This window comes from Schistocerca americana, chromosome 4 (genome assembly GCF_021461395.2).
Source record: "Schistocerca americana isolate TAMUIC-IGC-003095 chromosome 4, iqSchAmer2.1, whole genome shotgun sequence".
Taxonomy (NCBI): Eukaryota; Metazoa; Arthropoda; class Insecta; order Orthoptera; family Acrididae; genus Schistocerca; species Schistocerca americana.
In genome coordinates, this window is record NC_060122.1 from 281,620,807 (window position 1) to 281,633,420 (window position 12,614).

The window sequence follows — 12,614 nt, forward strand, 5'->3', positions numbered from 1 at the left end:
ATGTGAAAGCAGTCTGAAATATGGCGAGACATCATGATAACACATCTGCAAATTCATCCTTGTTGGTGCATGACTATTGTGCAAAAAAAGAAATCACTGTGCTGCCTCATCCTCCATTCTCTCCACCCCTGGCCCCTGAGGACCTTTCTTTTTATTTACAAAGTTGAAAATCCTGTTGAAAGGACAAAGATTTCCAATGGTTGACAAGATAAAAGAAAATTTGCGGACGGCACATCATGCGATAGAGTAAGACGTGTACCAAGGCACCTTGCGGAAATGGAAACGGTGTTGGGAGCAGTGTATCAATTGTGGAAGAGAGTATTTCAATGGAGACTGTGCACAATAAGTGAAAGATAAAGTACAGACGAATTTTGTAAGCAAAGTTCTGGAATTTTCTTAACAGACCTCGTAAAGAAGAATAAGTAGATCAGAGTTGGCAGCAACAGTTCACCTTCTATCAAACTCACCCTCTAGAAGTTGCTACTTCCACAAACTCTAGTGAGAAACTCTGAGGAATTTGAAAAGGATAATTAAAAGCCAATGGCAAGATAAAATTGTCAGGGAGTCCATGAAGCACTCACTAAGAATTTTGCTCTGGAAGGCCATTATCTGTATTTGAGTCTTAGTCAGGCAAACAATTACCATATACTTCTGAAATATAATTCAAGGCTCAGTGTATGTGCTGTGCTAGGTAAAACTTCTATAAATAAAGAAGAATAAGTGGATCAGAGTTGACAGGCACAGGAACAAGGATGGCTATTAAATGTATGCTTACAAAAATTAGGTCTTTCAATACAGCAAAGGAAAAGATAGGAAAAATGAAGCAAAACATTATATGTATCAATTGTTTCATGGCATTTAAATTAAAAGAATGTTGTAATCAACACATCAAAGGCCGAGCTTATACATGGAATTCATTTTCTGATTTTAGTGCAAAACATTTGCAGCTGCATATTACAGACTGAAACAATGCCAGAGATAGTGGAAGAACATACCTCCCCTTGCAGCCAAAGGAACCTCTTCCAATAACTGTGAAGTATTGTATCATTTTCAAGAAACTGTAGATAACAGGTTCCTATAAGGTGACCCACTATCACAACAGGCCCAATCAAATAATGATCTACTTCACCATGTCACACATTTACTAAGAAGCAATTCTCATTCTCCCTGGATGTCTCAGTCAACAGAGCACTCGTCGTTGAAAGACAGAGGTCCCTGGTTCGACTCCTGGTAGGGTACACATTGTTAATCTACCAGGAAGATTCTAATCAGCACACATGCCACTGCAGAGTGAAAGTTCTTTCCGGAAACTTACTCTATGGTTGTAGATCACTACCATGAGATTTTGAGATTGCAAACAAATGACCTTGATATCTTGTCATATTATTTTGGTTGACAACCACTTAACCATCTTCAGGTGAGTGTTTTACACAGGAAATTGCTGGTCAACATGGCACTGGAAGTGGCTGAATAGTTGTAGGCCAACATATCGTGATTAGATATTGTGACATCTGGATGCACTCCCAAAAATATCATGGAATGCTCATTACACTGGGAAAACTTCAAGCATTAACTAATAAATAATACATCGCAAATATTTGCCATATTTTGTTCTTGACAGCAGGTTTACAAGTTATTTGGATTTTTGGCCAAAGTAACTAATGCAAGTCAGTGTAGTAGTGTTCACTCCAGAGGCAACTGTCTAAAATACCATCATCAACAGTCTTAGTCACTGAAAATTAGAAAGCAAGGGAGTACAGTTCTTGATCACCAGACAGCTTGCCAGTGTCTCAGGTAAAATCACAAACCCCTCCAAAGTAAGTAAGTATGTAAGTATTTAGTGACACGGTACTTGATCATAAACATGATATTCCATTCTGTGTACACCAATCACCCTCATTTACATTACACAGATACACATATGGCACCAGATCTATAACAAACAAATAAAACCTTTGCGGTTAAATTTAGTAATTGCCCTTCATCACCTGCAAGTCAAGATTTCCACACATTATTTTTTACACTACTACATTGATTAGAAAAAGTGAAAAATATAAATTACATAATTTACAGTTAACTGATTATGATACATGCTGCTTACCCTTCTCAGTACTTTTTAGCTGATAGTTGCCATGCAACAGTACACAGAACAATATGGAAACTACTGCATGTAAACACATTTTTATTGAAATTTATAATCATTTGCACGTAATGTTGTGGTTATGAGCGTATATCATTCTCATTATTCTTTCGACATGTCCCAACTTTTATAAATATTTATTTTGGTTTGTTACCCTCCTCCCCTGCTACCACACCCCATTCCAGCCCCTCCCCCCCCCCCCCCCTACACCCCCATCCCTACACACAGTCCCTTGACAGGTTCTCTGATACCCTTTAAAATTTTTTTTACAAACATTTATATGCTCACAATACTTACCATATTCTTTCGAGATGGTTGGTTGAAAACAAATATTTCCAACTATGACAGCACCAAGACGTACTAAGGTCTGACGAGATGTGCCTCCAACTCCAATAAGAAGACAGTTACTGCATGGAGTAACCATAATCCGGCACAGGTGGATGAGATGTTCTAGTGCAGACCTGAAAGGAAACTAATTCTATAAAACAAATTGGAAATTTATGATCAGTATGCAATGTTTCATATAAAATAAAAAACAGTTTTCATCGGTCATGGCACTGTAACATTTAACAATCCAAGACATAGCTTTTGATTTATTTAACATGTGCATGTGATGGAAAGCTTATTCTCATCAGTGTAGTACAGTATTAACAACTCAATACAGTCTTTTAGTGATAACGAATTTGTTAATATCCTGAAGGCACAAGAAATTATCACTGGAACATAGCAGAACAAAACTTTATTTGTATGCACCAGAGGAATGAGGTGGCATGCAAGAATTAGTGAACACAGATCAGAAAAGTACACAACTGTACATAGATAAATATATCTCTGAGAAGAATGTTACTTTACTCAGCATAACTACCAAAAATAGTAAATGACTAGAAAATAACAACATAACTATATTTCTCAACACAGTATATGCACTCCATGATGGTTGTGAAATATTCAGTGCTGATTGCAGCACCCTTCGTGGCTGGCACAGAAATCCCACTGACAGTCGGGATGTAAACAAAACCACACTCATGCACAACACATGCAACACTTCACTGCACTGATGGAAAGTGAGCTTTTTTCACTACAGTAGCCCCCTTGGCAGAAGTGGAACACTGTCCAGGTAATGCAAAATGGAGGTGCACATGCTGTCCGCATCTCGATGTGCGAGATGATGGTGGTACTGCGTCAGCAGGAGGCAGTTCTGTGATCATCAGAGGCGATTCTACAACAGCTGGGGGCAGTTATGCGACAGAAGTAGGAGGTGCCAGTGATTGAGCAGGAAGTTGTGGTCATGGATGGTTGTAAGCAGGATCCTCATGTGAAATGCAAGCTGGTTGGTTTCACTCTATCAATTGACACTGTAGACAGTTTTCCATTTAGCAGTATTTCAAAGAAGTGTGCTCCTTATTTCAGCACCTTGTGCAGCCCAGTGTATGGCAGTTATAGGGCAGGTCTGATGCTTTCTGTTCAGAGCATGATGAGACTGCAGGACACTAAATCACGATGAACATAGGTAGCAGGAATGCCACATATCAAAACTTGTGGAGGGCAAAGTCGAGCGACGTGTTCCCTGAGCTTATCTCTAAAGTCACTGTGATCCTAACTAGTGTCTGTGGCACTGGTGCTTTGGTAAATTCTTCAGGAAGGTACAGTGTTTTGCTGTACACTGGTGCTGCGGGTGAAGCTTCTAAGTCATGTTAGTACACCATCTGGAGACCCAGCAAAATCATCCGTAATGCAGTAGTCCAGTCTGATCAATGGAACATGATCACTACCTTGACTGTGCAACGCTAGGGCTCAACTAAACCATTGCTGGGTGGATGGTAACTAGTAGTCCAGTGGTGCACTGTGCTGCAGGACTTGGTTAATTGAGAGAATAGTTCAGACTCAAACTGGCAGCCTCAATCTGTCGTCACATGTAATGGGCAGCCAAAGTGAGCAATCCAGGCTGAAGTAAACACGGAAGCTATAGTTTCTTTTGTTATATTGTCTATCAGAGCTGCCTCGGGCCAGTATGTCAGGCAATAAATGATTGTTAGAATGTATCTCTGTCCATTGGAAGAAGGGGCTCTGGGCCTACGATGTCCAATTTCCAATTGGCACATAAATGCGATGATGTATCTTGCTTTGTTGACATTTTATGCAAGTACATGCCCATTCTCGGCAGTCTTTTTGCACTCCAGGCCACACAGATTGGTGCAAAATGAAGTGAACTATTGCCCTTACACCAGGATGACTTAAATTGTGTAATTTGTCACAAGCAGATTATGAAACTGTGAAGGTAAGAACTGTCTTGTTTTTCTGATTGAGAAATCTTAATAAAGCTTGACGCTGGAACCTGATTTGTCTACTAACTTTGGCTCACTTGTTGCCTCTGGATTGTTGAGACAGTTAAAAATTTTTGATCTGTTTTTTGTGCCTTGGCGAGTTCCATGAAGTCTTATTACGCTTGAGTTGTTCATAATGGCAGAAGCATGGGATAGGCAATTGTGACGAACCAAGCTAGGATATTTTTCACTTCCTCTCTTGTTTTTCCATCTGCCTTCTTAAAATTAATTTGTTCAGTTTTGACTAATTAACATTAACTTATCTGAGTATAATCTGCATTTTCATAAAAGAGAAAGGTTGGCCCTCAGTTTTAAAGAATGTGACACCAGATCTAAATTTGTGCTTAGCTTTATGTATGCAATTTATTTTCTAATTTGTTTTGACTATTCCTAATTAGTATCTTTTGTTATGGGGTGAAATCAATAATTGTTTCATAACTTAAATTCTATTGTTGACTTATAAACAAATAAAAATTCCGTAATAATTGTAAACATTTGGAAGACGAAATTCTAGTATTCTTTAAGTATCTATTTGCCTCTATTCGAAAACATGTTAGTAAAGCCAGCCCTTCATTAACTCCAAAGTAATTTCCAGTTTTGTCAAAAGTATTTTTTGCATAACTATATATGTTAATTTCATTATTCAAACAAATAATTCGACTTAAACATTGTATTAGAATGGTTCAAATGGCTCTGAGCACTATGGGATTTAACTTCTGAGGTCATCAGTTCCCTAGAACTTAGAACTACCTAAACCTAGCTAGCCTAAGGACATCACACACATCCATGCCCGAGACAGGATTTGAACCTCTGACCGTAGCAGTCGCGCAGTTCCACACTGTAGCACCTAGAATTGCTCAGCCACCCTGGCCGGCTTGTATTAGAAGAAACTGTTAAAAGGAACAAATTTTTGAAGTATTCAGTTAATTTAATGTGTTAAATTTTAATTGTAATTTCTATAAATTTAACTTTGAACAATGTGTAGTTTCAGCACCTATTATTGTGATGATATATAAGAACCCGAGTTTTGGTCATGAGACAGTCAGTCCATGGCCAAGTTTCAGACGAGGAATGTATGTTGGTTAGAATGACAGCAATGCATCAACTTAACAGTGAAGTAAGTGTTACACCAATAGCCTGTGTGTTAAAGCAATGAGTGTGTCTGTTCAATTTATTTGAAAGACTGTCAACCAGGTGCTTAGGCTTTTACTGCCCATAGATGTTCAACAGTAAACTATTTTAGCAGTTGTGGATGTTCACCTGCAAACTATTAATGAGGCTTGTAGAAAGTTTAAACAATAGTGCACTGGGCATATATTAAACGTGTACATGGGATTGGGGGGGGGGGGGGGGGGGGGGGGAGGTTGTGAAAAGTACACTGAAAGTAAACTGCTGTGAAATAATACAACTGTGCTGCTGTCGGCTAAATCATTTACAGTAGTACAGTACACCCCCTAATTTTTCAGCCATTACATCGACACTGAGGGCAATCAACAAAGAAAAAAGGCAGGCAAGTGTCATCATACAATCCACTACCACAATGTTGACATATCTGATGTCAGTACTGAACTGTGCAATAAACACTGGTTGGTTGTGCTGGTGCAGCGAACGGTTGTTGTTATTCCGTCTGAATGCATACGTCAATATGATCAGTGCATACGTCAATATTATCAGTGACAATAGTGCATTCTCTTGCTTCCAGCTGAGGTCAAAAGTATTTTACTGCCTTGTATATCACAAGGAGTTCATGATCATATGCACTCCACATATGTTGAGATGCTGAGAGCTTGTGTGAGTGAAGTGCCAAAGGCTGCCAAGCACCTTTGTGTAATTGCTGCAGCATGGCTCCAATCGCTGTCTGGCTCGCATCCACTACTATTGCAAGAGGACCGCATCCATTTCGTAGTGAGTGAGGAGTGCTGCATCTGCTAACTGCATTTTGCTGCTTCAGAGACTGAACCCATGTCATTGGATCACAGAATCAGTGAAGTTCTCTTGGTTCCACAGTGAGTGGTTCTTGTATTCAGCAGAGTGTAGCAGATGTCGATGGTAGAAATTGATCATACCAAGAAACAGATGTAGCTTATGAGCTGTGCACCAGTGTGTGATCTGCAGCATGGTTCTGGTAGGGGAAGTGAGTCTTTAGATGAGATTCTGTGTCCTAAAAAATCAATCAGTGACTGTCCAAACATGCATTTGGCTGCATTTAACACTACCCCATATTTGTTGAACCAATCTAAAACTTGTAACAGATGTTGTTCGTGTTGTTCTGCAGTTGACAAAAATATTAAAACATCAACTAGATACACGAAACAGCATGACAGTTCTTGCAATACTGAGTTGATAAAACATTGCCAAGATTGTGTGGCATTTCTCAAGCTGGATATCGTGTACTTGCTTTCAAATAAAGCACCAGTGTATATGCCTTAGCACAGTCCAATACAGTAAAAATCATCACATATTGTAGCACATAATTGTAGTTACACAGTAGAGGCAAAGGATATCAATCTGATACTGTTTGTACATTGAAAGCTCAGTAATTACCACACAGGTGCCGCTTTTCTTAGGCATGTGGTGTAGTGAAGATGAACAAGGACTACTAAGTGGTTGTAGGATCCCTTCTCTCAGGATAACAACAAATTCTGCTTTTGCAATACCTAACCATTAGGGCACTAGATGCTGAGGGAGGCAACAGACTTGTGGGCGATCTGTGGTCTTGATATAATGTAAGGCATCGTGACATACTTCTTTGAGTGCTCCTGGGGGCCACGTCACAGCCAGAAACTGTTTGAGTAGATGGGCATAATCCCCAGAATCTGCTTTTATGACTGGGGCATAGTGCTCAGCTGTCCATTGTGACAGTATAATTATCGCAGATGTGTTGCAGGCACTGGCAGGGAAATGGTACTGTTGAATCCACATATCAGTTCATCTTTTACAATATAACGTGACCGAGACAGCTGTCACAAAGCAATGACATAGTCAGCAAATTACCTGAGCAGTTATTTACATTTATATGTTTAACATACTTTTTAAATGAAAAATAATTTTAAAAACAGAACATATTAATGAAAAGTGAGATTCAAAACCACATTATGTTTTATACAATAGTTATAGGGAACAAGGAGACGAAAAAGTAGAAAGTATTGTTGTAGTACTCAAACAATTGACATTCTAACAAAAAAAGCAATTGCAAAATTGATTTTTATAAGTAAATGAGACAAATATACTACAGTAAATGAATGAGTAAATCAAAATAAAAAAGGAGTAATTACAAACTGTATTGTGGTAATGGTGTAGTGTCCCCCCCCCCCCCTCTCCCACAATTTTTTTTTTTTGCAAAATGTGCAGTCAGCTTAGAGGATGACAAATAAGGCTGGAAAGAAACAAAAGAGGGAAGGAGAGTTTGAACCATACAGAAGACAAATATATAAGTGTGGCTGAGAATTAAGTAACATTTGAATATACAATATGCAATAGTCAGGGAGGAGACCAGCCAAGTGAAAGATAGAATAGAATGAACACTGAGGTTAATTAACAGTTATAAATTAATTAAAAAATCCTTAAATCATGTATGTTACTGCCATCTGAAATCAACATGTTAGAAATAGAAATAGAGTAAGAACCTGAATAAGACTATATCCATTTTTATTTCATGCTCTTCATTATATTTCTCAATCACTCTTTCAGCAGTTGTTTGGATATCATCAAAGTTTAAAATTTCCTCATACCACTGAGAAACTTCATCATCTTGCATATTAAAATACTTTCCAAATGACAATCCTTTTACTAGGTCTTCAGTTACCTGAAAATTCATTTGAATAAAATATGTGGGAGACATATATTTTAACAAAGGAAGATATGAAATTTAAATAGTTCTTCAATGGGAAAAATGTGTGTAATGGAACAGATTATTATTACAATATTTTGAATTCTGTATACACTAAAAACTGCAGAAAAGTTACAATCATAGATAGTATCATGCTGTAAGGTAATGTCAAACCATGGAAATTACAGTTTGGAATACCAAAAATATTAGCAACATGGTAGATTGCTACTCACCATAAAGGTTGCAAACTGAGCTGCAGACAAGCACAATGAAAAGATTGTTACACATTTAGCTTCCAGCAAAAGCCTTCTTTAGGAAGAAAGCACACACACATTTATACAAGCAAGTATGCCTCAGTCACAGATGACCACCATCATTAATGGCCTGTTTTCTGAGCTGAAGGAAATGATGTTCATGTGCACGTGGGGTTCCTTGCTTTTATGAATGTGTGTGTGTGTGTGTGTGTGTGTGTGTGTGTGTGTGTTGTCTGTCTAAAGAAGGCTCTGGCTGAAAGCTAAATGTGTAACAGTCTTTTCACTGTACCTGTCTGCAGCTCTGCATCTATCATGCTGTAACATTTATGTATCTGTAAAATTTGATTTTGTTGCCAGTTTTACTTCAACAAGTTAGAAAACAATAGAGCATATTTTTGCTTTTACTGTATTTTGTTTCTATACTAACAAATGGCTGTGCAGTTTTCCCCAATATTTCTTTATGGGAGATGTTTCAACAAGATATCAAGTGAAAGCAGAAATGAGTACTGATAAAATGTCTGTATGATGTTCAAATAATGTTGGATGCTCTGCAAGAAATGGAGAATAAAGGCGTGGAGGGGGAGAGAGAGAGAGAGAGAGAGAGAGAGAGAGAGAGAGAGAGAGAGAAGAAGAGAGGTATCACAATACAAAAAATGCAATTGTCACAAATATAGTGAGATGATATTCTACCAGGAGATAGTACCTTCCAAAGATCATATAGGGCCTTTGCACTATGGTGCCGATTCTACAAAGGGTCTTGGCAAATGTATAAGGAAGGGGTCCCACCTTACCCCATAGCAAGCAACTTTGGGCTACAACTTACCACCAACTTGCCAAATTTTGAAAGACCAGCAGAAGTGTTTTCTTCACATAAGTTTACTCTGGATCATGGAATGATCTGTTAGTACTAATAGCTGACAAAGCATCAAGTATGACTACCACATTCTCTTGTTTCTTGGGAAGTTGTTGGTCCACCAAAATGACTGGAAGATAGTTTGTTTGTGTTAGGAAGCACGGCAATGTTCCCAATTTTGACAATGTTGATTTTTCATATTTTTGCTTTTCTACTGATCTATAGTTATTGAATAGTATTTAGTTTGATGAAGTTCCTGAATTGACTGTGTTAATCTCTCAGACATCTTTTCTGCAGTCTGGAATAGTGATGGAAGTAAGGTGCTTTAACATAACATCAAACTCTTGGCTAAGAAGTTCTTCTTTTCCTAAGTAATCACTTCAGACCATCACTGCGGGCTCAACATGAGTAAACTAGTAGAAAATGAATACATTTAAAATGTTCATTTGTTTTCTTCAATCACTATCAATATTGTGGTCTGTGGCTCTTGCTCCAGGGCCGGTGCACTTCTCTGACATGGGGCAACAACAGATGGAGTGAGGACAAACGTCCTCACAGGAAATTCCCCTTGCATAGTGAGCATCCCACCACCTTGGACGCACTTGTCCCTGAAGATGACTAGCTACAAGCTGAATACAAAACAAATTTCTGCAACAGTTGTGCTCTCCTAAATATTAAATCATTAACTTGTTAACAGTTCACAAGTGTCAACAAGGCAGACATAGGGTTACATGCATAACAAAACATATTCCCGCACTTAGACAATGATCTCACCACAAGTCACAGAGATTTAAAATTTTACATATTCAGTAACGCACATATAGGATGTTTTTAACAAGTGCAATTAATACTCTCCTATCTTCAACAAAATAATGAAAGTTAACATTTTCTTCTTAAGACTTTAGTAATAGGTTTTTGCCTGCTTTCATTTTATAACCCTCTCAAACTTATTATTAATATTTTAATAAGAACACTGATCTGTCCATAAGAAAAATGTGTCACATAGGCACACTGTAGGTTCTTCATCTAAGTTGAATTCATAGTTTACTCTTATGTCCAAATACTGTGTGATTATAATTAAAATGCAGCTATTCACAGGGTCCAATGTGGGGTGTAATTATCATATGACATTCAAACTTGGTAGATATTCTAATGCATTAAGGTAGAACTGATTTATGCCAGAAAAAAATTAGGTTCCAATTTTGGCCACCAGATGCAAATCTGGTACTTTGAATGTAGAAAATATGTATAGAGATGTTTCCATATGAAATGCATTAGTAAAGGGACATAAACAGAAAGGGTCAAACAATTGAGAAAGTCATAATATTGATTTTATTATTAACTGCTGCTTACACAAGTTGTTCAATATGATCACCAAAGACATCTGCAAAACAATGGTATCAACAGTTGCTTGCATCAGTTCCAGTGGAATCTGAGCAACATGCTCCTGTATACTGGCTTTCAGATCAAGTACAGACCAAAAAAGTCCCCAGTAAATGTGTTCTTTTAGATATACTCAGAGAAAAAGTCATATGGATTCATATCACGTGATCTCGCAAGCCGTGCATATGGAAAACCTCTAGAGATAAAATGTTCATGGAAAGCTGCATTAAGATGATTTTTCACAGAGTGAGCAACATGATGTATTGTCCCATCTGGCATGAAAACAGTAGTTTCCACACAGTTGCACTTTTACAAAACAGGAATCACACATGCTGTAAAAGGAGGCCTTGATAACATGTAGATGTCACAGTACACTTGACAGGCCTTCTTGTTGTATTCTCTTCAGAAAAGAATGGATGGAGAATAAAGGTACTTGTGAACCCACACCACACAGTCACATATGGCATGTGCAGTGGGTCTTTGTTCACAACACACATTTTCACAGTACCCCAAATTCAGTATTTCTGTGTATTAACTGCACTCTGTAGTGTAAAATATGCCACATCACTCCACAGAAAACTAGACCACAAAACTTTTTGTGCTGTTGACCACGTGATGGAAAATTCTCGTGAGACTGCATGAGGACTAACACTGTCCAGGCCATCTGCTGCTTGGACAGTTACAGCAACATACAGCAACAGCAACCTCATCAATAACTTTTATTGGGATATGATGTCTTAATCTTCCAAGTGCCACACCAAGTTCATTCATGTTTTCAATTTTAATATCATCTTCTTGAAACCATTTAATGATATTAGGCCTCTCCTCAGACCTTCCAGTAAGTAATACCCTCTCCATGCAGCACTGTAATTTCTGCTACTCACATTCACTAACAGTGACTGGTCTCTCCTCTCTTCAGTCATACTCATACTCATGTTATGGCTTGTCAAATGACAGCATAGATGTCATACAAACAGGATACAGCACAAGACTTGGCCCTGGAGGCCACAATTGGGACTAATTTTTTTTCCAGTGTAAATCAGTTCTCCATTATCTAACAAGTTTCTTTCCCATATGATAACTACAGTTCACCCTACCTCTGTGAGCAGCTGCATTTTAATTGTAACCATCTGGTAATTATTTTGTTTCGTTTAGATATGATGTTTCATATCACTTGAGTAGGGCAGATGCAAAAGCTGCTAAACGCATGTTTCATCGATTTTGAGCTGAGCACACTACTGTAAAGATTTTTTTTTCTGTGCCTACACAACAGAATAGGTTTCAGGGTGCAAAACCTGCTATAAACCATTGAAATTGACTGTAGAAAATCATTTTTGGTTGCAAAAGCTCCTAACTAATATATATATATATATATATATATATATATATATATATATATATATATATGGTTATAATAGAGGGAAACATTCCACGTAGGAAATATATATCTAAAAACAAAGATGATGTGACTTACCAAATGAAAGTGCTGGCAGGTCGACAGACACACAAACAAACACAAACATACACACAAAATTCAAGCTTTCGCAACAAACTGTTGCCTCATCAGGAAAGAGGGAAGGAGAGGGAAAGACGAAAGGAAGTGGGTTTTAAGGGAGAGGGTAAGGAGTCATTCCAATCCCGGGAGCGGAAAGACTTACCTTAGGGGGAAAAAAGGACGGGTATACACTCGCACACACACACATATCCATCCACACATATACAGACACAAGCAGACATATTTAAAGACAAAGAGTTTGGGCAGAGATGTCAGTCGAGGCAGAAGTGCAGAGGCAAAGATGTTGTTGAATGACAGGTGAGGTATGAGTGGCGG

At 38.1% G+C, this 12,614-nt stretch overlaps 1 protein-coding gene across 1 annotated transcript in view; it reads right to left on the minus strand.

The window, feature by feature from the left end:
- The window catches only part of LOC124613409 (dynein axonemal heavy chain 7-like), a 755,469-nt gene that overhangs the window by 495,210 nt on the left and 247,645 nt on the right, over positions 1-12,614 (minus strand). The window contains exons 11-12 of the mRNA XM_047142112.1: positions 8,091-8,269; positions 2,438-2,601 (exon numbers count right to left, since the gene is read on the minus strand). Of these exons, the coding sequence (XP_046998068.1) occupies positions 2,438-2,601; positions 8,091-8,269 (343 nt within the window). The remainder of the gene's footprint in view (positions 1-2,437; positions 2,602-8,090; positions 8,270-12,614) is intronic.